The 23566-nt window shown below is 39.3% G+C and overlaps 1 protein-coding gene across 1 annotated transcript in view; it reads right to left on the reverse strand.

Moving 5' to 3' along the window:
* Positions 1-8819: 8819 nt before the first annotated feature.
* LOC145979987 (vesicle-associated membrane protein 4-like) overlaps positions 8820-23566 on the reverse strand; it is a 33048-nt gene continuing 18301 nt past the window's right edge. The window contains exons 4-5 of the mRNA XM_083112929.1: positions 20746-20978; positions 8820-9830 (exon numbers count right to left, since the gene is read on the reverse strand). Of these exons, the coding sequence (XP_082969055.1) occupies positions 9805-9830; positions 20746-20978 (259 nt within the window). The 3' untranslated portion in view covers positions 8820-9804. The remainder of the gene's footprint in view (positions 9831-20745; positions 20979-23566) is intronic.

Consider the following 23566-nt stretch of genomic DNA (forward strand, 5'->3'; position numbering starts at 1 on the left):
GATGTTGACAATTTTGAGTTTCGCATGCATGCATCTTTCCTGCACAACTTGAAATCAATTGATTGAAGCATTGGTCTGGATTCACTGCGTAGTGTGGTGTTATTCTTTTGTTGATTTAGTGTTTGGAGTGTCCGCTAGAGGGTGTTGCAATCAGTTACTGCTGCAAGGCTTTGTAATCGGTTGTCAGGAATCTGTAAAACGACTGTTAGTAGTGCAACTTGTGACGTGTTTTATGTTGCAACTACATGTTCATTATTGACAGTTTGGATACGTTATCATATTTGTGAAGTGTTCTGGTGGTGTGTAGTGTATTTGAGCGTGTTTTCTCGAAAAAAAATGGGCAGAAAGTGTGACATTTCACCACATAAGCAAGGAATGGTTCTTGCTTTGCATATGGATGGTCATTCTCAGAGAGAAATTGGTCGACAACTTCAAATGCATCAATCCACAGTTAGCCGCTGCCTGCAAAAGTAACAAGAACATGGAAAATTATCACTGAGAAGTCACTGTGGCAGAAAGAAAAAGACATCACCTTGACTGGATCGTATGTTAAAGGACATGGCACTGAAGAACAGAGGAATGATTTCACGACAAATTGCACATAAACTTAAAATAAGGTGGGAGTTAATCTTACTCATGCTACTGTAGTATCCCGACTAAAGAAACAGGGTGTTTCTAAACACGTCCCACGTAAAAAACCCAGACTAACTGACGCACATGCAAAAGCTAGACGTGAGTTTGTCACACGTTATGGCGCATGGAATGATACAGATTGGAAACATGTGATATTTTCTGATGAGAAACGATTTAAATTGCTGGGGAATAACAGCTCAGTTAAACTGTGGATGCGGAAGGGAGAAGAACTTGCAAAATCTTGTAGTTTAGAAACTCAAAAGTTTTGTGGCAGTGTTATGATTTGGGCATGTTTCTCTGCAAAAGGGATTGGCAGGATACATATTTGCACATGGACCGTTAAGGCTGATCAATATCTGGAAATCCTGAATCGGAAAGTTCTACAAACTGCAGGAGATCATTTCTCTGGACAGAATTTGGACTACTTTATTTTTCAAGACGATAATGCAACCTGTCACCGTGTTCAGGTGGTGAATAACTGGTTTCATGATATGAATATTGAAAGACTTTGGTGGTCGCCCAACTCTCCACACATGAATCCTATAGAAAACCTGTGGGCTATGATGTGCAAAAAACTTGGTAATCAGACGTACAGGTCAAAAGAGGAACTTATGGCAGCAATTGTACATGTTTGGAATGAAATTGAGGTCGAATAGTGTCAAAATCTCATTCATAGCATTCCTCGAAGGTTGGAAGCACTTAGAAAGGCCAGGGGTGGCCACACTAAGTACTAGTCAATGTATTTACTTACTATCATTTCAAATTGACATATCATGATGCATTTAAAACCTTTGTTCAATCTTTTTACTTGTAAAAATTGTCTTTGTGCGAAAACGTTCCACAAGCTATATTTGCAATAATTTTGATATTAGTTCTGTCAAGTGCATTATGTACGTAACTATGACTTAAATAATAAAAATATATTGTACAGATATAGTGTTTTATATAATTGTTAGGAAAACAAATCAACAAGTCGAATTAAATCAATAAAACAACTGATAATTCACGAGCGAAATGCTGACGACCAAAAATAATGAAGTGATGCTATTTTTTTTTACAGAGTGTATAAATAAAGCAGCACCCAATATAAAAAACAATTCCCCTTTATAGCAGTCTATAATAGTTGATAGAATTTTCCTGTTCTTGTCAACCATATCATTGTGCCGTTTCACTGCTATTCGATATGATGAGTCCAGTTGTTTAGCAATGCTTACACAACCCAGTAATGCAAGATCCGCACATGCATTAATATGCAATTTGGAAGATTCGTGGCTTTTTATCTTTTCTGACAAATGTTTCATGTTCTTTATAACTGTACGTTTCCAAGTCGCCCCCGAACAAAATACAAGGAAAGTAAAGCGCTGCGTCTATCGCAATCACAAAGCCACACTTTTCGTTGATACCAGTCCATGTTAAAATTCCGATTTACTTACTTTCCCTTACATGTTGAATGCTGAATGGAAATACTTTGTCGATGTAGTCCTAGTCACTTTATCTGCAGTTTCTTTTCCACTGTCAATGAATTAATTGAATATTAAAGTTTCTACATGATTCAATGTCATTTTAACATGGACTAGCGTCGCAAAATGTATTCCAAAGTAATGAAAAGAAATATTCTATATTCACCAAGTATCCACTAATATCAATAACTAACTAGGAAGATTTGATTGATTGATTGAATTGGTATTTTAAGTCCACTTTGTGCACAGTAAGGCTAATCGTGACTGGACCTACAGTTTAAAGTGGAATCCGAACCACTATGTGCCTCCACCGGGTATCGAACCCGGGACCCCTTGATTACAAAGCAACGACACTATAACTAGGAAGATGATGCAGCATTAAGTTCAGTTACAACACATTACATTGGCCATGTCCCCCCAAACCGTTTGTTTATACTTACGAAGATAATCTGCATGTCAAGTTGTCTGGAACACAGACGCAATCACACAAATAAATACACACGTACAGTAACTATAAACTCTTTCACTCGCGAAAAACTAATTATTAAGCAATCAATACGCACAGATGAAATGCAACACTAACTCAAATCCAAATCTGCAGCGGAAAGGAAGGAGAATCGTTTTGAAAACACCGAGGGACTAGATTGGGCAATAAAAAGTGTTGTCAACTTTTCAGGTCGCCAGCACAAGCATGAATAAAAGCATTCGAGGGATATTATTATTATCAGGGCTCGAAAAATCCTGGTCGCCATGGCGACTAAAAGATTCAGACTGGCGACTGTGATCTCTTGCTGTAATATTGTCATTTTTTTTTAAGCTTGAATGTACGAAATTTTGAAGATTCTAAGTTCAAATTGCAGTACAGCGTAAGTTAGCAAATGATGTTTTTATCAACGTTGTGAACATTTCATAGAATCAGTACCTTACTCTTTGTCCCCCAAACCCTAATTTTCTGCTTTCTCACATGATTTAGCGATGTTTTGAATATGGTGATGCTCAACTTCTTATAGTATGCACAATTGCTAGTAGGTGTTCCTGGCGCCTGGTTTTCAGAGCTGGCGCCTAGCTCTGAAGAAGATTTTTCGAGCACTGATTATTATTATTTTTTAAGCTTCTTGCTGAAGAATGTGAAAGTACGAAGGCTGGAAGAACGAATGAAGTGCCTGCCAAGAGTTGGAAACACTGAACGAGCAGGGCACCTAGTCCACTGCCCAAAGACGGCTACGAATTTTGCACTTTTCCATTGTGAGGGGATACCGTCCCTTGCCTATGCTGTAAATGTTTGGATCAGTCAGTGACGTCACATCTCAGGGCAGAGCTGAGATCGGTCTCTCTCCAACAGGATGGAGAAATATATTAACCTTGCACAGGGTGCATACCCTGTAAGTCTGGTTGCAGCAACGTAGGAGTTGAGGGGAAAAACGATAGTTATATACCGATCGTCTCTTCAGATGAACTTTTTATGTTAAAATTGTTGTGGGGCAGTGCCCTAGTTGCCCTTTGTCTAGCATCGCCACGGAAGTTTTGATCCATTTCTGTGAAAAACAGTTATTAGAATCAAACCAATAATGAGAATGGAAAACCTAACACTTAGTAACACATAATCTATCAAAACGTCTACAGATAATGTAAACCCAACCTCAGAGTATAATCCATCACCGGTTGCACTGAGCCTTATTCCAAATGACCACCCCCTATCCTGCACAAAACACCTTTTCTAGCATTTGTACATTGTTTTGATTAGATTATGTGTTACTAAGTGTTAGGTTTTCCATTCTCATTATTGGTTTCTAATATCTGTTTTTCACAGAAATGGATCAAAACTTTATAATCACCCTGTATTAACAATATAAAGGGTCTGCGTGATTCCAATGTACCCAAAAATTCTAATTAGATTCAATTAAATGGTATATATATAATTATTTAGTTTAAGGTGCGGAGTTTTACAGACTCGAAATACAGCTACAAACACAAGTCACAAATGTTACAGGATATATTAATCTACGAAACATTGTTTCAGTGGTGGCTTGCAGCTAGTATGATGGGTAGTGCCAACGTGATCAAGAAATTGAAAAATTTTCGCTAGCATATGTCATAGAAATCTAATGAAAGAGGTAATTTTAATGGAACTTTGTTTACTAAATTGCAGCCAAAAATTCAGAATTCCTAAGATTGGTTTATTTTACTTCGCATTTGTAATACTTTTGGCTAATCGCGAAGATAAAGATGAGTAAACACTCACAAAGAACACCGATGCACAGGCCGAGATTGGAACCCGCAATCCCTGGCATCGTAGCATGCTGTGTTGAGGTCGGCCAGAGTTTCTAGGAAATAAATGCGACTATTAAAATTTCGACGCCTGTCACCTTTACAATTTTTTTGATATTTTTAAATAGAATTGATGTTTAAATCTGGCATGGGACAGCCAAGTTGTTTAACTTTTAATTTAATATCGTATAGTACCTTGGAAAACGGTGTATGTAATAATGCTCTAATCTGACTCATCTTTACTAACCCTTCCTTTCACACACCATCGGACACTTTCACTTCACTAAAAAGAAAAACACTGAACAATTAGACACACCGAGTCGATCACGGTATTTTCGACTTGCTTTGTTTATAATTTGCAACCCCAGCACGGCAAACGGTACATCAACAATCGGTGTTACTAACAACTGAAATATGATTATCTGCTAAATGAACTGTAGATCTACAATTTTTAGAATTCAATGGAAGAAATTGAATTATATCTCCAAATGAAATTCTTATACTGATAGATTTTCCATGTGATTTTTTACAAATATTAAAGTAAAAAATCCCCTGGTGATGCGAATTCCCTTTGATATTTAGGCAATTCTTATGTATAGTAAATGTCTTCAATGTTGTCAACGTCAGTTGCAACATATGAGTGTCTGTGTGCCTAAGAGCAAGGGATATCTCTTTCTTAAGGAAGAAATCGATAACAAAAAAGTCTGGATGGCTCTTTTAGACGCATCTATCTAAATCAGGCATGTCAAACTCAAAATATGGACTGGGCCAAATAGTCAGTAGTGTTAGATAGGGCTGTACTTTTGTTTCAAAGTTGAGTCGCACTGAATTTAAATTACTTCCATCTGCAAATGTGCTGCCACTTTTTCTACGTCAGTCGTAAACAGGGCTGAAAACAAGGAGACCTTGTCTTTGAAAGAACGAACATCGTGGAACCTTTTCCCGAATTCAGTATTCAAAAGCTGATTTTTTTCGGCGTACTTTGTACAAAACAGGGTCCTTTGAACTTGATCTGTATTTAGAACAAGTTGGAAAGTGCGTCAAGTCTTCGTTTCTTAACTGTTTTTCCCAAAGCAATAACTTACGCTCGAATGTTTTGACTTGTTCATGTTGGTGAATAATTGATCTTTTCCTTGCAGTTTCAAATTTAAATCTGACAAGTGTTTCGTTATATCAACAAGAAAGGAAAGATCTTGTAACCACGTTGGTTGCGAAAAAACGCTGGTGACTTGTTCTTTCATTTCCAAAAATTGGCATATTTCATCTTTCAAGTTCCAGAATCTTTCAAGAACCAAAGAACACGATGGCCAGCGCACTTTTGTGTAATAGGGCACTCCAGAATATTCGCTTTCGAAATCTGCTAAGAAAGCAGAAAATTGTCGCTGGTTTAAGCCACGGGATCTTATGAAGATGATAGCTTTTTTCACAGGCTTCATCACACTTTCCATGTTGATTACTTTTGAACACAAGACTTCTTGGTGAATGATGTAATGGACATGATGGAACATGTCTTTATCACACGTTTCACTAAATTCGTTGTGCAGTTTTGTCACAAAACCATTGTTTTTACCCGTCATTGAAGGGGCACCATCCGTAGCTACACAGGATAACTATGACAGAGGTAAATCATACTTCCACAAAAGTTCACAAACAGCAATAAATATATCCTCACCGGTAGTAGTGTCATGCAACGGTACAATGTCCAATAGCTCCTCATCACAAGCACGAAGAAACACAGCTAAGTGAGCTACACCACCGATGTCTGTACTCTCATTACAAGCGATGGAATAAGCAATGAAATTTGACACTTTTGTTTTAATTTGATCACTCAAATCACAGGCCAGTTCGGTTCCTCTTTCAGCAACCGTGTTGCGGGATAGTGAAATGCCTTGAAAAGCTTTTACACTTGCGGGATTAACTATTTCAGCAGCTTTTACCAAGCACCGTTTAATAAACTCGCCTTCGGCAAAAGGTTTGAGTGCTTAGCTATCAACTCCGACAATGCGTAGCTTGCTAGTACCGCAGCTTCGCTTTCTTGAGCTACTTTAGTAGGTTTTCGCGCGAAGGCAGCTTGTTCCCCTTTCCCTTCAATCCTCCCCTCATTCTAGATTCCGGAGGGAAAACTGCACAGGCAGGCGACTTAACCTTGAACTCTGTACAACTGGCAATCACGACATTCGTCAACCACCCCAATAATGCAACACGACCACCTTTTTTCACCTACCGACCGGTATATCCTGTCCAAGAGGAAAACGTGTGAAATTTCACATCGTGTTACATAATAACACAGATATTTTGGCAACTACTACATCTGAAGGCTCTACTACTTAAAAGCAGGTAATAGCAAAGAGGCCGCACAAAAATATATCGAGGGCCGCATGCGGCCCGCGGGCCGCGTGTTTGACATGCCTGATCTAAATGGTTATATAAATTTGGGGAAGATATTACGTTCGTTCTTGCCAAGTATGCAGGAAAGTATCTTTCTTACGAATTACTTCTCCAACGAGTATTACAAATCAGTCAGGATTAGTCACTTCTCTGTGAAGTTTGCAACTATGTCAACACAATGTGAAAGCTCTCGTGCCACGACGCGAGTTGGCATGGCTGGTTGTCTTATGGCTGCCACTGGGCTACAACCCCACCTCCTCGCTCGTTAACTGCGGAGACTTTTTCATGCCTCCGCGCAGGCCTCTGCACTCAGGCCATATTATGTTGGCCCAGAGCAAGTGAGAGAACAGCTGGGGATGCGGCGCAGAAATTGAGGCGACCGTAAGCTGGAACGCTTATGAGGTTCGAATCTCCTCGTTCGTAAATGTATTAATTTAACTATATTTTGGCAAAGCAAGCTTTCCCTTCTTCCAAGTGTCATTTTTTTTCTGAGGGTAGAGCTATGGCATGGTGGCTGTCCCCTTAGAGCCGCCGCTGCATTGTTTATTGTATAAGAATATCAAACTTAAATTTACCTAATCAACTTGCAATAATCTTCAGTCTATCAGATAGATTGTTCTGCAAAGGAAACAGATTGAGAGAATTGTGATTTATTTTCCAATCGGCTTTCTTTTTCTTCCTCGGTAAAAATAAAAGGTAAACCATGAAAAACTTGTCTCAGAGCATTAATAAATATGTATAAATTCAATGGGATTTGGATTAATACAAGTTGCAATTTTTCACATATACAGAGAAAAATTCATGCATAATTCCTGGAATTCGCTGTGAGTAGCCACCCTGTTTAGTCAACAAATTATGAATTCGCTGTGAGTAGCCACCCTGTTTACAGTCAACAAATTATGGATTCGCTGTGAGTAGCCACCCTGTTTACAGTCAACAAATTATGAATTCGCTGTGAGTAGCCACCCTGTTTACAGTCAACAAATTATGGATTCACTGTGAGTAGCCACCCTGTTTACTCTCAACAAATTATGGTTACACTGTAAGTAGCCACCCTGTTTACAGCCAACAAATTATGGATTCACTGTGAGTAGCCACCCTGTTTAGTCAACAAATTATGGATTCACTGTGAGTAGCCACCCTGTTTAGTCAACAAATTATGGATTCACTGTGAGTAGCCACCCTGTTTAGTCAACAAATTATGAATTTGCTGTGAGTAGCCACCTTCTTTACAGTCAGCAAATTATGAATTCGCTGTGAGTAGCCACCCTGTTTACAGGCAACAAATTATGAATTCGCTGTGAGTCACCGTCTTGTTTAGTCAACAAATTATGAATTCGCTGTGAGTAGCCACCCTGTTTACAGTCAACAAATTATGAATTCGCTGTGAGTAGTCACCCTGTTTACAGTCAACAAATTATGTTTAGGAATGGATTAGGCTACTGCATAAAAGGTTTCTTTACCAAGTCCAACATGAGTCTATATTAGTGTATCTTATAGTAGATTTTATAGTAGTATACAGTGCATACTACTTTTATCCTTTATGCACACAATTTGCATATTTTCAGGCAAATTTTTTATACAAACATTGAAGTTCATGGACCAGCATTTACCCAACACTTGCGAGGATAATAGACGTTTAGATAACATATTTTGGTTGCTATTCCAACTCCCTGTTTAAGTCAACACTGAAAATCCTCTCTAAAGACATGGCAGCAAAATATATTGTTGGACATGCCAGGGAAGGGCTCAAATCAGATTGTCCCCACACACCTCACTTACTACATGACTAAGTGAAGTATTCATGCCAAATGTAGACACAGAGAAGCCAAGTGACGTGTGATATTTCCCATTTAAAAAATACAAAAAGTTCCTGCTTTAAACTGATTGTGCATGAATGTCGTTTTAGCACGTAGTGTGTTTCTGCAATGCTCGCTTTTATCTTGTCGACTTTTAGACAAGGTAAGAAATATGCTTTCTGCATTTTCTTGTTAAATCGAATAAACCACTGTCAACCACAAAAATTATATTTTTGACACAGATGCAGTTTCGTTAACAAAAATGTACAAATAAGTCCTAAGCATTTATCAATATTTATTTTTTACATTTACATATTACACAGCAATAATACTGATTTCAATGCATTTCTTTTATATTTTTATAAGTGCAACTCAATAGCATTGTCAAAAAAAAAGGAAATAAAAAAATTAATAAATGTTCTTGTCTATGAGCACTGGCGTACGCAGATTATTTTTTTTTCGGAAGGGGTTGGAATTGTAAAGGTGGTTGCTTTCTAGGAAGTCCGGTATACATAATAAGATAGTATAGTAAAAACTTTCCTCTCAAAAATGGCAATTGAGGGTCATTTTAAGAAGAATTTCGATTTACCAGTCTGTTTTTGCTAAGTTTTTCACTCTTTTTATATGAATATTTTGATTTTCCCAAAATTTCTGAGGGGGGCTGCAGCCCCATCAGCCCCCCTCTGCATACGCCAGTGTCTATGAGTATCACTTCTATTCCTAGTCACCTTGTTTAGAACATAGTATAGCCACTGACTGGGAATTGATTTTTACATACTTATTATTAGCCTATCAAAATCTTCTTCACAAATGAAAGAAGAAATTGTCAAATATACACTTTGAGATTATAAATAAACATAAATACCTTTCTTGTGTGTATATATACACGTATATATATGTATGTATAGACTTCATAAGGCACAAATTAAATATATACTACGCCAGGTGTTACAGTATCAACGAACACCTTGTCAACATCTGTATACTTAATTTTGTTTTTAAATATGCCTATTCTTAATTATGTTGTACCAACATGAAAAATGCACAAAATAAAGTTGTTTTAAAAGTTTCTGTTAGAGAACATAACAAACACCATTCCGTCTAAGAATGAAACAAATATTTTCTGAAAAATGTCCACATAAAGGTCATACAGAACAAAATGTATCAATACTATACAAATATACAATCTCTGTTATACATCTGGTAACTCATCACAACTTAAAACAACAACCATGGAAGAGGGTATATCTTTATCTTCATGAATAATGTACTATAACAGGGACTGAAAAAAAAAGGAAAAATATATTAATGAAGCATATATAAACGAACTAATAACAATGTGTGCTCTAAAAAATATTATTTACATATAATTTAGATATGCCAAGCACTAGTGGAAGCGATTGGGTTCCAAAACTAAGGGGGCAAGGTGCCAAAACTGGGGAGGGGGCAAAGACAGTTTTCTTTCCCTCGTAGATAAGGTTTAGCAGAATGCACCGTTTTAAATGTGCCTAGAAGTCAACAAGAGATCTTCCAAAAGAAAAGGCAGTCAACCACTGATGAAATTCTGTACTTTGTACTGTACTGTATAGTGTATTTAGGCCTATGCCCTTTAAATACACCATAATAAACGTCTTTTGTTGCTATAAATGGAGTTTTAATGCACTTTCTACTGTTCTTTTAGGTTATTTCAGTTAATCCGGAATTTTGTTAAACCGGTCAACTTATCCCCCTCATTAGTCTGGATTAACGAGGTTTTACTGTATATGAGATTGGTTGATTTTGTGTTTTAAGTCCACGTTATGCACAGTAAGGCTGGACCAACCGTTTAAAGTGGGATCCGAACCACTATGTGCCTCCACCGGGTATCGAACCTGGGACCCCTTGATTACAAGGCAACGGCGCTACCACTGTGCCATGGGGGAGGCCCAGGAAATATATGAAACACTTATGAAATATCTACATGAAACAAAATAGTTAAAACATTTATGGAAGATGATAATGCAATAATCCTGGAAGAAATATCTTCAGAGAACACTTTACCCAATTTGACACAGATCGATTGCAGTAAGGAATGTAAATGTAAATATTTTATAAGGACAAAATTTCTCAAGTCAAGATAACCACACAACACACAGCTAAACTTGACTAGTCACTCTACACTTCTAAGGAATGTTCTTGTTTCTTCCTAGGTAAAACAGTTAACTACACAACAACTTTACATGACTGGTCACACTACACTTCTAAGGTTTTCCTAGAAGACAAGCCATGTAAAGTTGTGTATAGTGTGTGTGATATCTTAGCTTCAGAAAGTTCCGGGAAACCAAAACAAAACGTCGCATGAAAAATAAAATAAAAACCACTTTAAATTGCTGTATATTATTTTGCATCTGCAAAAAGTGCTTATGCGAACCTTGAAGGAGAACCTACATGTAACATTAATCTGTTAATCAAAACAAAAACATAAGTGTAACCAAAATAAATGTCTGGTGAAGGGAGCGTGTGTTGTCCCAAAATGTAACAGGAAAAACTCTTACGATTTATCACACACAGGAGATGTACGATGTAGAAATTTCAGTGAAACATGCAGACTCGAAAGGTAATTTATAACTTTATGCTGGGAGAAACTAGGTACCGTCAGAAGATACAGAGACCCCGATTCAAGTCCTAGTTAAACCTGCATTTTTGGCTCAAGTTTCTACATAATAAAAATTGTGTCTATATTCTCGTACAACTGTAAACTACTCGTACAAGAGACATAGTGCTAGAAATAATTAGTGCAAAGCGCTACTGGGAATGATCAAGAAGAGAAAAGGATGTCAAAGTATGTTTTAAGACGACTGAATCACTGTGCAATGTGCCTCTAATTGGGATTGAACCGGGGTTCCTTGATTACTAGGCAACAACTTTGCCACTATGTCATCTGGGAGGCTCAGAAACAGACATTGATTAGGACAGTGGCTAAGAAAGAAAACAGCCTGGCAAGGGATGCATTAGAAATCCCAACTCGAGAAAGGGCAGTAGGCAGTATAGGTCCCATGCAACAACTTGAGCTCTGGGGAGAAAGTATTCGAGTTGACCACAAAGGCAGAGACAACCCTCATAATGAGTTCTCTGCCCTTTAAAAGCAGCATTCGCAACTACACTAATTTCTTGCTATTCCCAATAAATGTTACCAGAATGCCTGATAACCAAGAGCATTTCTTAACAAAGCTGTTAATATTCAGCATGTTGTTTAAATTGACAAAAAGAAAAAGAATATCGGCCTTTCAACCTAGTAAAGTCATGTTTTCTTTGTATGCAGTGCTGTGAGCTTCTCTTTCCCCAGTTCCTTCTCTCTCCCTTTTATAATGGAAGTCATTAGGTTAAAATCCCCATCCACCCCTCTGACATTATCAATGCATATATACGTTCTGGTATTTTTTTTTTTTTTTTTTTTTTTTTATTTTTTTTTTAAAGGGGGAACCCCCGAATGTTACCAAACCTCCACCCGTATGCATTCGAGGGCATACGCTTTGTCCCAGTGCCTCTGTGAATAAACTGGGACGTCTTTTGCTCGAATTACGGTTCCCCCGTTATTGTTTTGCTCTACCACTTTATTAAATTTCCCATTACAATATTTGAAAGTATACAAGAAAATAACATTACTACATACATGAAATTATTACATAAAATAGTGTATGGACACAGTATTACAGTACACAATTATTTCTTCGTGAGATGGAGATTCTGTATGAAAGTGTTTGCAGTTTATTGTAGTTTGGTATGGCTGTAAGTACCGGATTCTGTGGTACCAGAATCTAAGAAATTGAGGATTTGTATGGCTCGAGTTCTCTATTTAATATAATTGGTTTTTTAAAGGTATGATTAGGCTCCTGGACCAGCCACCGAGAAAGGGTGAGTTGATGGTTGAAGACCATTTTAGTTTGTATTGTTTCGTCGTTTGCTCCACCCCAGAGGCTAGGTGTTCCGCCCTCGGTGTCCCGTCCCGTTTCCTTTAGGAGGAAGTGGACAAGGTATAGAGCACTCGAGTTCCATCACTATAGTGGAGTATTGCAATTTGTAGTGAGAAAGAAAAAAAAGAAAAAAAACAACAAAAAAAACAAAACAGAAGTTGTAGATAAAATAAAAGAAAAAATCGTCGCCATGTAGTGTATGTGTAGGCCGAAATGTGTGCACTTCAGCTAATTCATGGCGACGTGTATGATTACAATCAGATAACTAGTAAATGTAAAGTAAAATAACTTTTAATAAAATATTAATGAAAATAACAATGATAATACAAAAATAAGATACTATATTATTATGAATATTAATAATGAATACAATGGTTTATGAAGCTCCGGATTTCCGGTGCTATGTTCTTACTGGCGTACCAGTACGTGTATCTACAGAGGGGTTTTATTTGATAATTTTATGAATTTGGGTTGTGTTGTTTTGAGGCTGTCTCCCTCAGAAGGTAGTCCTTGTGTATTTCTCCTTGCATTCACATGAGACGAAATCTTCTTCTTTCGGCTGCTTCACTTCTGCCTGTAGATGTCACGAAGAATTTCCTTCTGGGGGCATTTACTGGTGCGTCCTCCTTATCGCTCTTCTCCCCGGGAACTACTGTGGGTGATCTCTACGCGTCGAGAGAGCATTTTGGGACCTCGTCACCCTTCTATCTTGAGGCTGGCTGGGAGTAATGAGAGGTGTAGTAGGTCGAGTCTGCAGCTGTGAGTTGAACCGTTTCATTTCCTCCAAGGAAACTGCGTTTGTCAAGCATTTCAATTTGTCTATTTGTTGCTGACAGAGAAGGATTTTGATATTCGTCGTTGGTAGTTCCTTCCTCAGATTCTTGATGTAGTCTCCAGCTGCCGGGCAGAAGAAGACCTTATGTTCTGGAGTATCCTCTGTCTCTCCGCATGTGGCGCATACTGTTGTTTGCCTGCTGCCAATTCGGTGCAAGTGAACTCCATAAGGACCATGGCCTGTCAGCAGGTGAATAAGTCCTCTTATGGGGAGATCACCAGTAGGAATTTTGGCTCTTATGTTCGGGATGAATTCATATGTTCTTCTCCCGTTTTTCGCTCTTTCCCATTCTCGTTGCCAGTCCGTGGTTATTTTGTCGTGAATTTCTTGGAGTGTCGGGTGGAAGGTCCCTATAGTTCTTATTATGTCTCTTTCATTGCCCTTCTTGAAATGGTATTTAGTGGCTCTCCATCTCGCTTCCAGATCCATTGGCAGGTGTCCTGTGACAGCCAGAAGCGCCTCAGTCGATGTTGTACCAAAGGCACCTGTCGTTCTTAAAAGTATCCTTCGTTGTGAGCCTCTTAATGTCCTTAAATTTTTTTGGTTGTTTAGGCCATCTACCCACGTTGAAGCCGCATATGTTACTATTTGTGCATATATGGATTTAATGTAAGATTGTATAATGCTAGGATGTAGATTAAAATTCTGGGAGGCTAACCTTGTCAGTTTATTCATGGCTAGCTCCCCTTTACTTGTAATAGATTGTATATGAGCTCCAAATTTTAGCCCCTCTTCCAATGTTACTCCCAGATATTCTACTGCATTTGCTCGCTGTATAGATTTTCCTGATATTCTGATTGTTGGATTTCTACTTCTGCTGAGGCGACCTTTGACGATCAGATACTTTGTTTTAGCAGCCGATATCTCAAGTTTAGCATTACGGCACCACCCGTTTAGTTCACTTAGAGCGTTATTTGCTTTTCTCTCCAACTGAGCTCTCGTGTTTCCCGAACAAATGAAGGCAACATCGTCTGCATAGGCTATGACTCTATCGACATTATTGTTCCTTCCTAATAGTCTCAAACAGGGCTCGAGGTTTATATTCCACAAATGTGGTCCCAACACTGATCCTTGTGGGCATCCTTTTGTTGACATTTTGGACACAGTTTCGCCATTTAAATTTAATTTAACTTTCCTGTCTTTGAAATAGCTCTCCAGGATTTGGATTATGGTCACGGGACAATTCATTTTGTATAGTGTGGAGAAAAGGTGCGGCCACCATAAGTTGTCGAACGCTCCACTGATGTCGGCAAAAATAATTATGATATATTTTCCATCTATTTCCCTTGTTGCTTTTGTTAGTGCATTTACGGCATCCTCGGTGGAGCGACCCTTCGTGAAGCCGTACTGATTTCCAGTGTTACCAATCATTTTGAGGAAGTCCTGAAGTCTTCTATTTATAAGCTTTTCCAGTAGTTTACCAATACTATTTAACAGACAGATAGGTCTATAGGTTTTTAATGCCAGCTCATCTTGTTTTCCCTCCTTTTTAATTACTATCAATCTCCCTTCCTTCCATGGGGTAGGGAATTGTTTCTCAATTAGGCACAAGTTGAAGAGTGACGTAATGAATTGAAGCGTCTTAGGGAGAGACATTTTTAATATCTCAGCCGGAATGCCATCAGGCCCTGGAGCTTTGCCATTTCGTACTGTAGCCAGTTCGCTCAACACTTCTTCAGGTGTAAAAGGAAGAATTGGGTTATTATTTGGGTACCTTCCCATCTCGCTTCTAATTATGGCATTAGCCTCGTTGTCCGTGTCTTCATCATCATCTGGCAATAGTCCATACAGCAATGCTATGGCAGTTTCCTTTAAGTCCATGGTTATGGACCCCTCAGGTTTCCTGAGAGTAGTAATTCCTGAATCCTGTTTAATTTTATTTGTTGCAATCCTGTACGGTATTCCCCATTTGTCCTTATTGAGATTTTTATTTACAAATTTTTGCCAATTTTTCTTCCTAAAATCCTTGAGCTCCTCTGCGTACCTAGCCTTGGCCCTGCGGTAGTCATCGAGTAGGATCGCTCTAGTGTTTGGAATATTTGATTTTTGATATGCCTTCCTACATCTTCGCATGTTTGCTCTTAATTTTGTGAGTTTTTCTGTCCATGGTCTCTTTTGTATTGCCATACCTCTCATTGGGGTGGATGTTTGTATTGCAGTTTGGAGTTCTTTAGTAAGTATCTCTGCCCATTCATCCAGACTATGCTCAGGTCCAGGATAATCCGGCAACACAATACTATCGAGGAGGGTTTCCATGTTTGTTTTCTTCCAGTTGTACGAAAGATTTTGCCCCGTTGGAGCATTTGGGATGTTTGGAATAGCATCCAGTCTTATATTAAAATGTATGGCATTATGATCACTGGTCGTGATCATGTCCAGTACCTGCCATCCTTCTATTAATGGACACATACTTCTATTTGATAGTGTTAGGTCGATGTTGCTGGATGCTCCAGCTCTACCTCTAAAAGTTGGCGGATTGTCTGGTTGATTTTCTATATTTAGGTTAGTTTCAGCAATGAGATCCATCATCTTCTCTCCATTGGCATCGATTACCCTACCAAACCATAAGGGGGAGGAAGAGTTGCTGTCTAGTGTGATCAAAATTTTCCTGTTAGGGTAGGCTTCATAGGCTCTTCTTATACAGGCGATGTACTTGTCAATATTGTGACTGTATTGACAGTAACAGTTAATTATTATAAAGTTTATTGTTTCATAGCAAATTTCCACACAATTGACATGGGAGTCTGATAATTGAGCAATTTTTAAGATTTTAATTTTCTTGTTCAGTGAGATTATTGCTGCTTTTGCGTTTAAAGATGGGTTGTATATTGCTGTGGCACTAAGTGGTGCATGAATTATTTTACCATTTCGAGTGTAGGGTTCTTGCAACATTAGTAAATCCACATTGTTTCTTCTGGCATAGATGAAAATTTCCTCTGTGGCCAGCTCAGCCCCATTTAAGTTCACCTGTAGGCAGCCTATTTTATTTTCCTTCAATGCCTTAATATCGAAGTCCACGATGGCCATGGTTTACTGGTGTCCTGAACAACTCTTCCATATCCCCTGGCAAAGTCCTTGTATACCTCATCAAGGTCCAATTTTAGATCTCTACGCTGTAGTGCCTGTTCTAGTAAAACCTGCAGTTCATCTGGATCCACGGGGATATTGCTGCATCTCAGGAGCATTTTATCCACTATCGCCGGGAAAGGAAAGGTGATGAAGTTTCCGTTTTCATGTTTCATTCTGACCAGTAGACGCAGCGCCGCAACGAGGTTGTCCCTTTCTTCTAGTCGGCTTAACCTTAGGTTCAATTCAAAGTTTTGGTAAATGGCTTCATGGTTTATATCAGTGTTATGTAGATCTGGAGTGTCAGGTTTGGGGGATGTCATTAGTGTAGGTGCCGTGAAGTTTGGGTACTTATTTTGGTAATGGTACGGTGGTGCTTCCGGATTGAGGTTGCTGGACGTGGTAGGTTGAGCCCGGCAGTTTGAAGGAGCAATTCTTTGGGGTTGGTTGTTTGAGGTGCAGGAGTCCTCCGTTTGGTATGCAGGGCTGTCCGGGGGTGTGGGAATTGTAATAAGGGGTGGGTGTGTGGCTATAGTCGGAGATATGTCCGTAAGGAAGGACATAGGAGTGGCAATTGGTGATGGGTTTAATGATTCTGTTTCTGAAAATGAGGAAGTCTCCAAGAGAGTGGGTACTGGCGACAAATCAGATTGTGAGATGAATAAGGATTGAACAGACTCAGAGGGTGATGTGTGAAATGATTGAGTTAAAATGGGAGATTGAGGGGGTGAGTTGTATACATATTGGCTGGGCTCTGGGGTTGAAAGACTCAAATAGGGAGGAGAAGGTAGAAAGTATTGGGGGTAGAATATCGAGCAGGGGTTTAGGCCTGGAATATAATTACTAAGAAGGGGTTGATAATGTATATAAACCTGGTTAGGTTGGGATACAGTGTTGAAGGAGTAGTTATTTAGGGGTGGTGTGGAGGAGAGTTGATGCAGTTTGTTGTGGTTTAAGTCATTTAAATGTTGGGCTAAGTCTATGGTAAAAGTAGTTTCAAGAGTGTATTTTAATTCTTGTTGTTTTCTCAGTGCGTAGGCCGCCGCTCGTCCCGAATTTCGTCGTCGACGGCTAGGAGTATTTCTATTTTTTCTTTTTCTTTTAACTTCACTATTCATAGTTGGTCTTTTCAATCAATCTCTGTTGGAAAAACTTTAATGTAGGGCACTCTTTCGGATTTTCGTGGCAATTTCTCTTCCTTCTCTTGCAAGGTATGCAAATTTCAACTGACTTGTCTATTCTGCATTCCTCCCTTACGTGATCCTCCAATCCACATCTGATACAGCATTTGTTACCCTTGCAGTGTTTCGCGACGTGTCCATAGTCTCTACACAGCAAGCAGAAAGGGACTACCAGAAAGTCCCTCATTGACAATGAGAGGTAGGCCAAATGGATCTTTTCCATCTTCAATATGGTTCTTCTTAGAGCAGGGTCCACCTCATAGACTCTGTGGCATGTCGGTTTGTTTCTTGGACCAGTTTTGAATTTAAACTTGAATTTGCTTGAAAATTCCTCTGGAGACATAATTCCCTCGATTTCATTTAGCACGTAAAATTCTTCAGTTATTTCTTCTTCAGGCTTTCTTGTTGGTACATCGTAAATAATCATGAGTGGATTCCTCTTTTTCGGTAGCTCCGCATTCAATTTCTTATCTTTGAGCTTAGGATTGTTTATAATCTTTTCTGCATCTTCTTTTGAGGCTGTTTCCACGATTAGTGTTTTTGGTGTTGACCGCATTCCCTGTATTCTTACTCCTTCTCGGACTGGATTTACCGACATGGTGAATTTATCCCATATTTCTCTCCCCGATTGGTTGTCTTGCGCCGTAATAAATACTGTGTGTTTTGCATTCTGGGTTGCTTTTTGGATTTGTTGTACTTTTGTGCTTTGCATCGCTGGTGCAGAGAGAGTCTGGGCATAAGTTGGCTTGGTTTCCGTTGAGGTAGGGTTTGATTCAAGGATGAGACACGCCGTTCTTAGGGATTTAGTTTCTGCAGTTTTTTCAGTGTACAAATGGCTCATTTTTGCAATTAACTCCAGGAATTGAGCTTTTTTATCTGAACTTAGAGTTTTTTCTTTTGATACAAGGGTAGTAAGATCAAGTTGCACCTTCTGGAAGGCACCTAATTGTACTTCCGTTGAATCCGGCAGGATTTTTGAAATTTGACTTCCAGAGGGGTTGGAGATGAAAGAAGGGGTGGGGGTTGAAGAGGGGTTGCTGGTCGCTGCTCTATTTTCAAACGCACTGAAGGTTTGTTCTGGGCTATCCTGGACGTGTTTCCTCTTGGGCAGGGGAGAACGTGTTAAACCACCCCTTTTGAAGGGGTCGGGGGTTTGCTCAGGGGGCTGCTCCATGTTGGAACGATTGTTGTTTGTCTTTGGGGTGACCCCCGTAGGAGCCATCCTTCACACTACACCGTAATCACTCAAGAGCGGCTCAGCACCCGCGCAGAAGACACAGATACAGCGCTCCCACCAAAAACGCACGTGGAGTTTGTTTTATTATTGCACGTGCCGCAGCTGTCAGACAACGTCCTGCATTTCTCGCGCGGCACTACGTCACCGCCCCGGATGACAGAAACACGTCGAACCAGGGTCGCTGTCCGTGTCAACGCTCGATCGCTATGGCCGGCCAGCACCGACACATGCAGTCACTTTACTGGGGTTGGAAAAAACACCCTTGCACGTATGGGGGTTGTGATGGTCCCAATACACAGGAGAGGGATGAGGCTTTCAGGGGTATAAGTCCCACCCCTTAGCAAAGTCTAGTTTTGGAGTATTTGAGTTGGAAACACAAAATTCGCTTCCGATCAAGTTAAGCCTAATTTGTCCATAAGATTACTATGGGGGAGGTTTTTTCACAACAAGTTCTTTATTAAGGGTAGTATCGCAATGCGGTTTTTTTGGATATGATCCTTGATCCTTCCTACGTGGGTTAAAGGTCTTTCAAAGGATAAGGATTCATATTCTGGTATCCTTAGGGGCTTACTTTCGGTTCCCGGCGCGATTGTTCAATATCCCCATAAGGATAACATAGGGGTGGTTTTCCCCTGATAGAAGGCCAGTACTTACCCTCCTTCTGCCGGTTGGGATGTCAGAAAGTCCTCTGGGGTTTCCTCTTGACAATTGGGGGGGTCACCACTATATAACGCACTTGGGGTGTTCACAGGGAGGATTTGTTCACACCAAGGTGCACTTTCTTTTTCACTTTCCAAGCATAAAGGCACTTTCTCTAGGTTCATAGACGAACTTTTCCTCGTATCTCAGGCCCCCGTGGACCAATTTTTATGAAATTTGGGCAGTAATCAATAGACACATTCCCGCTCCCAATGATGTTCAGTGGCGGACGACACACAACTGTTTTCCACCCTTCCCGAGGGTCGCGTCGCGGAATACCGGAACGACACAACCACTCGCGAGCGAAAGCTCAGTTCTGGTATTCTCGATATATATATTTTTCACTAGGCCAAATATTACTTGCGGAAGGCCACAGGAAACTGCGCTACAGTACTGGTTGTCATCATAAGCCTCTTACCTCTTCCACTTGGTAGAGACCCTACACCATCTTTATCACATTGGCACGTTTTGGCACCATATGATGTTCATTTATGTGTTTTGTCTAAAGAGTACACGGCTCTTCCAATCTTTCAGCAGTCACGAATATCTCTCAAAAAATATGCATGCAATACAACAATATCTGGTTTTTCCATCAAAACCTTTCTATTGGATTCAGTTCTTTAATAAGGAAAACCTAGATCACGTAAACATTTCCTTAATGTGGCCCCAAATCGAAAAATGATTTTTTATCGCAACTTCTTTGAAAGCCTTTTACAAGCCTTCTAATAACCCCTTTACCGAAATCGTCCATTATAGCTTTTCTTGCACATTTTCTCCATTTCACAGGACTTGAAAACTTCCCCCTGTTTTCACGAAATTTTTGTTTTAATCCTTTTAGGAGTAGCCAGTGGCTCTCTATTAGGCTTGCTTCAATGGTATTGTTGGTTTTGGATTGTGTGATTTGGTTTATTATACTTCTTTTCTTCTACTTTTGGCTAATTGTGAAGATGAAGATGAGTGATGATATTTATGAAGGAACACTACAAAAAACTACCATTCAAAGGCCGGGATTCGAACCCAGGACTCCTGGCATCATAGTGCCAGTGGCATGTCCAAGGGGGTGTTGGTGGGGGTTATAACCCCCCTCCCAATTTGACCCAGTTCTCCTAAAAAAATTTGGACATACAACTTAAATAAATGCAACGTACACTTTGATATCCACTCAACCAGTGACTTCCAAAGCAGTTCATCTAATTCTAGACAAGGTACAAAACAAATAGACTTACCAATAATAACAAGAAGGACAATAGCGGTTACTGAACCCAAGATGACCCTGGTCTTCATGTGTTGCAGCCAAGCTCGCCTCTTCATCCTCCTTGATGCTGCTTCGAAGTCACCGCTCGCCAAGTATAAGCGCTCTGAAGCATCATGAAGATCTTCTAGTTTATCTCCTCTTGCAAGAACTTTGCCAACATTGTTTCGCATAACACCTGTCACCTCCTCTATTTGCACTTTCACTCTAGGAAAAAGGGAAGCAAAGTTTTATATGCACTCCAGATGTAGAGTAGGGTTCATAAATATTACCACGAAAATGTCAATCACTGTTCTCTTTCACTATGTTTTAAGCGACAAGAATTGAATCAAAATGCCAACAAAGCAGGTAACAGGTTTGGCAATAGTATCAGTACAAATCAATGGCAGTGATTGGGTCCAAAAAACCAGGGGGGGCAAAGACAGTATTTTCCCTTTGTAGATAAGATTTAGCATAGTCCGGGGGCAAAAGTTGCAAAAAGGGGGGGGGGGCTAATTGCCGTCACTGGTACAAATCCATTCCTTACAAAAAACAGAATGTAAGAGAAAAGTGCATGCAAATAATAATTAATTATTTGTCTGGTAAAATTTATGAAACTCACTCTACTGCATGGAATAAAATGACACACACCTCTCTGAAGTCATTGTTGAATTTTCTTAAATATCTTAATTCTTACTATTGAGTTTCAAGAGATTGTTACAACCCAGAAGTGTCCATGACTGTACAACAAGATTGTAGGTATACAGGAATCCAATTAGCTTGATTCAGCTCTCAATCATGTAATATTTGCTTACAACCTTTTTTTTTAATACAAATGTGATGATAACATATTATTTTTAATATACACATCAAACTTGCTTACATATCAGCATATTGGTTTATTTTATTTGATTAATTTAGGTGACCCCTGTCACCAGCAGCATCAGAACTTGTAGTTATCCGATTGGCAGGCTTCTGACTTGCACTGTTATGCCAATGCCTACCTGCTAGGTACCCTGTTGTATATGAATACGTAAGCACATTTCGTGTGTATCTTGCTGTATCTACAGTTCCGTAACATTAATAACATTTTTGTAAAGGAAAGTAAATCAATCACGATTTTCTTGCTAGGAACCAGATGTGAATTTGCACTGCCAGGAAACAATAAAAAGACACACAAGCAAAGACTTCAATGTAACATGCTGGCTGTTGGCTTAGGAATGTTTGTCCTTATTTTAACAAAGTTGATTTCAAGTCCAGTTTTATGCTGAGATAAACTAATTGGGACTATATCAACAGTTTAAAAGTGGGATACAAATTGCACTTTATCAAACATAATTTTTAGCCAATGAAAAATGGTATTGCTGTATAAAATTAATCCCAAAGAAGATGTCTGTTCCATCAAACTAAAGAGAAATGGTAACACTTTACCATAGGGGTGACAGATTTCTTACATTTTACAGGAGAAAGTACTTACGCAAATCATTTTCTTTAGTGTTGTGGAAGTTTGTGAATGTAGTTTTGATCCATTTTAATGCTAATGCATGTTGTTTTCTGCGAAACTCTCTGTCCAATATGCTGTTTCTGCTGCCGCCATTTGCTTTCTGCACGAGAGCACAATGTTCCATGTGTTAGATGACGTAAACCCCATAGTCAGTGTTTCAAACTCTCAGTGTTTTCACTATAACATGACATGTAGAGTATTTTTAATTTTTTTTAACTATGTTTGCCTAACCTTACGGAAAATGGTTCGTGGGGCTAACGCCAATGGTTTTTGGGGCTAACGTCAATGGTTTGTGGGGCTAACATGAATGGTTTGTGAGACTAACGTCAATGGTTTGCGAGGTATTAGCATAATTTCAAATCTGGGCACGAAAGTAGGTATTTTCTGGTGAAAAAGGTTGCAACACTGCATAAATCGACAAAACACTATCACAGCGCATGATGAACCAATACGCTTTCGCCATAATGTGTGTTACAGAATCGAAATAACGAGTAACAGTCAGTGGCGATTTCTCTGGGTGTGTAAGTCGTGTGTCGACGGCCAAAGGAAAATGAAATAAAGAAGAAAGTATCTGTACTTTTATAAATTACTATTTTGAGCGTTTTTCTTCAATTGTCAGTCTCGAGCGCCTGGTAGTTTTCGAACGCGGCGAAGCGCGCAGTGGTTGTCAGGCAGGCAGATCGGTCCCGCACTGCCAGGACGTTGAGAGGAAATACAACGTCTTACCACTGCCAAAACATAGGATGACCGCGCATGCGCACCCTGCCACCCACCAGCATGGTTACCTTCTCAAGGCGTTGTATTTGTTCGCAACGGTTTGGCTTTCATTCGCCCTGCGTTCCGCATTGTTTCGCTCGTGATTGTTGTGCATTTTATTTTTTAAACGTGTGGTGTGAAGTGATGTGATTATTTTAAGATGAGAATAGTGAAAGTGTTGTGCAAAAGTATTTAAATAATTCATTTTCTTCGCTTTCATATTCAGAGTAGAAACAAGTGATTGATGTCAAGATGTGTTAAAGGAAAAAGTGGTGCTGGAAAAGGTTTTGAGAGATATTTTCGAAAAGAACTCTATGAAATTTCAGACTATCTTTGTGGGTGTGATGTGGTGAATAAACTGTTGGACATGTTTATTATTCTAGACTAAAAAAGATGTTGGGAATTATCAAGGGTATGCGGATTTGAATCATCTCAATACTGCAGTGAGAAAACACAGCGAGTCTGAATTGCATCTTTATAGTTTCTTTAAATTTAGTAGTTTTGTTGCCACCCCTACTAGAATTGACGTTCTTTTGGATACTCAACGAAAAGCTGA

Source organism: Lepisma saccharinum, chromosome 27 (assembly GCF_977018435.1).
Source record: "Lepisma saccharinum chromosome 27, izLepSacc3.1, whole genome shotgun sequence".
NCBI lineage: Eukaryota > Metazoa > Arthropoda > Insecta > Zygentoma > Lepismatidae > Lepisma > Lepisma saccharinum.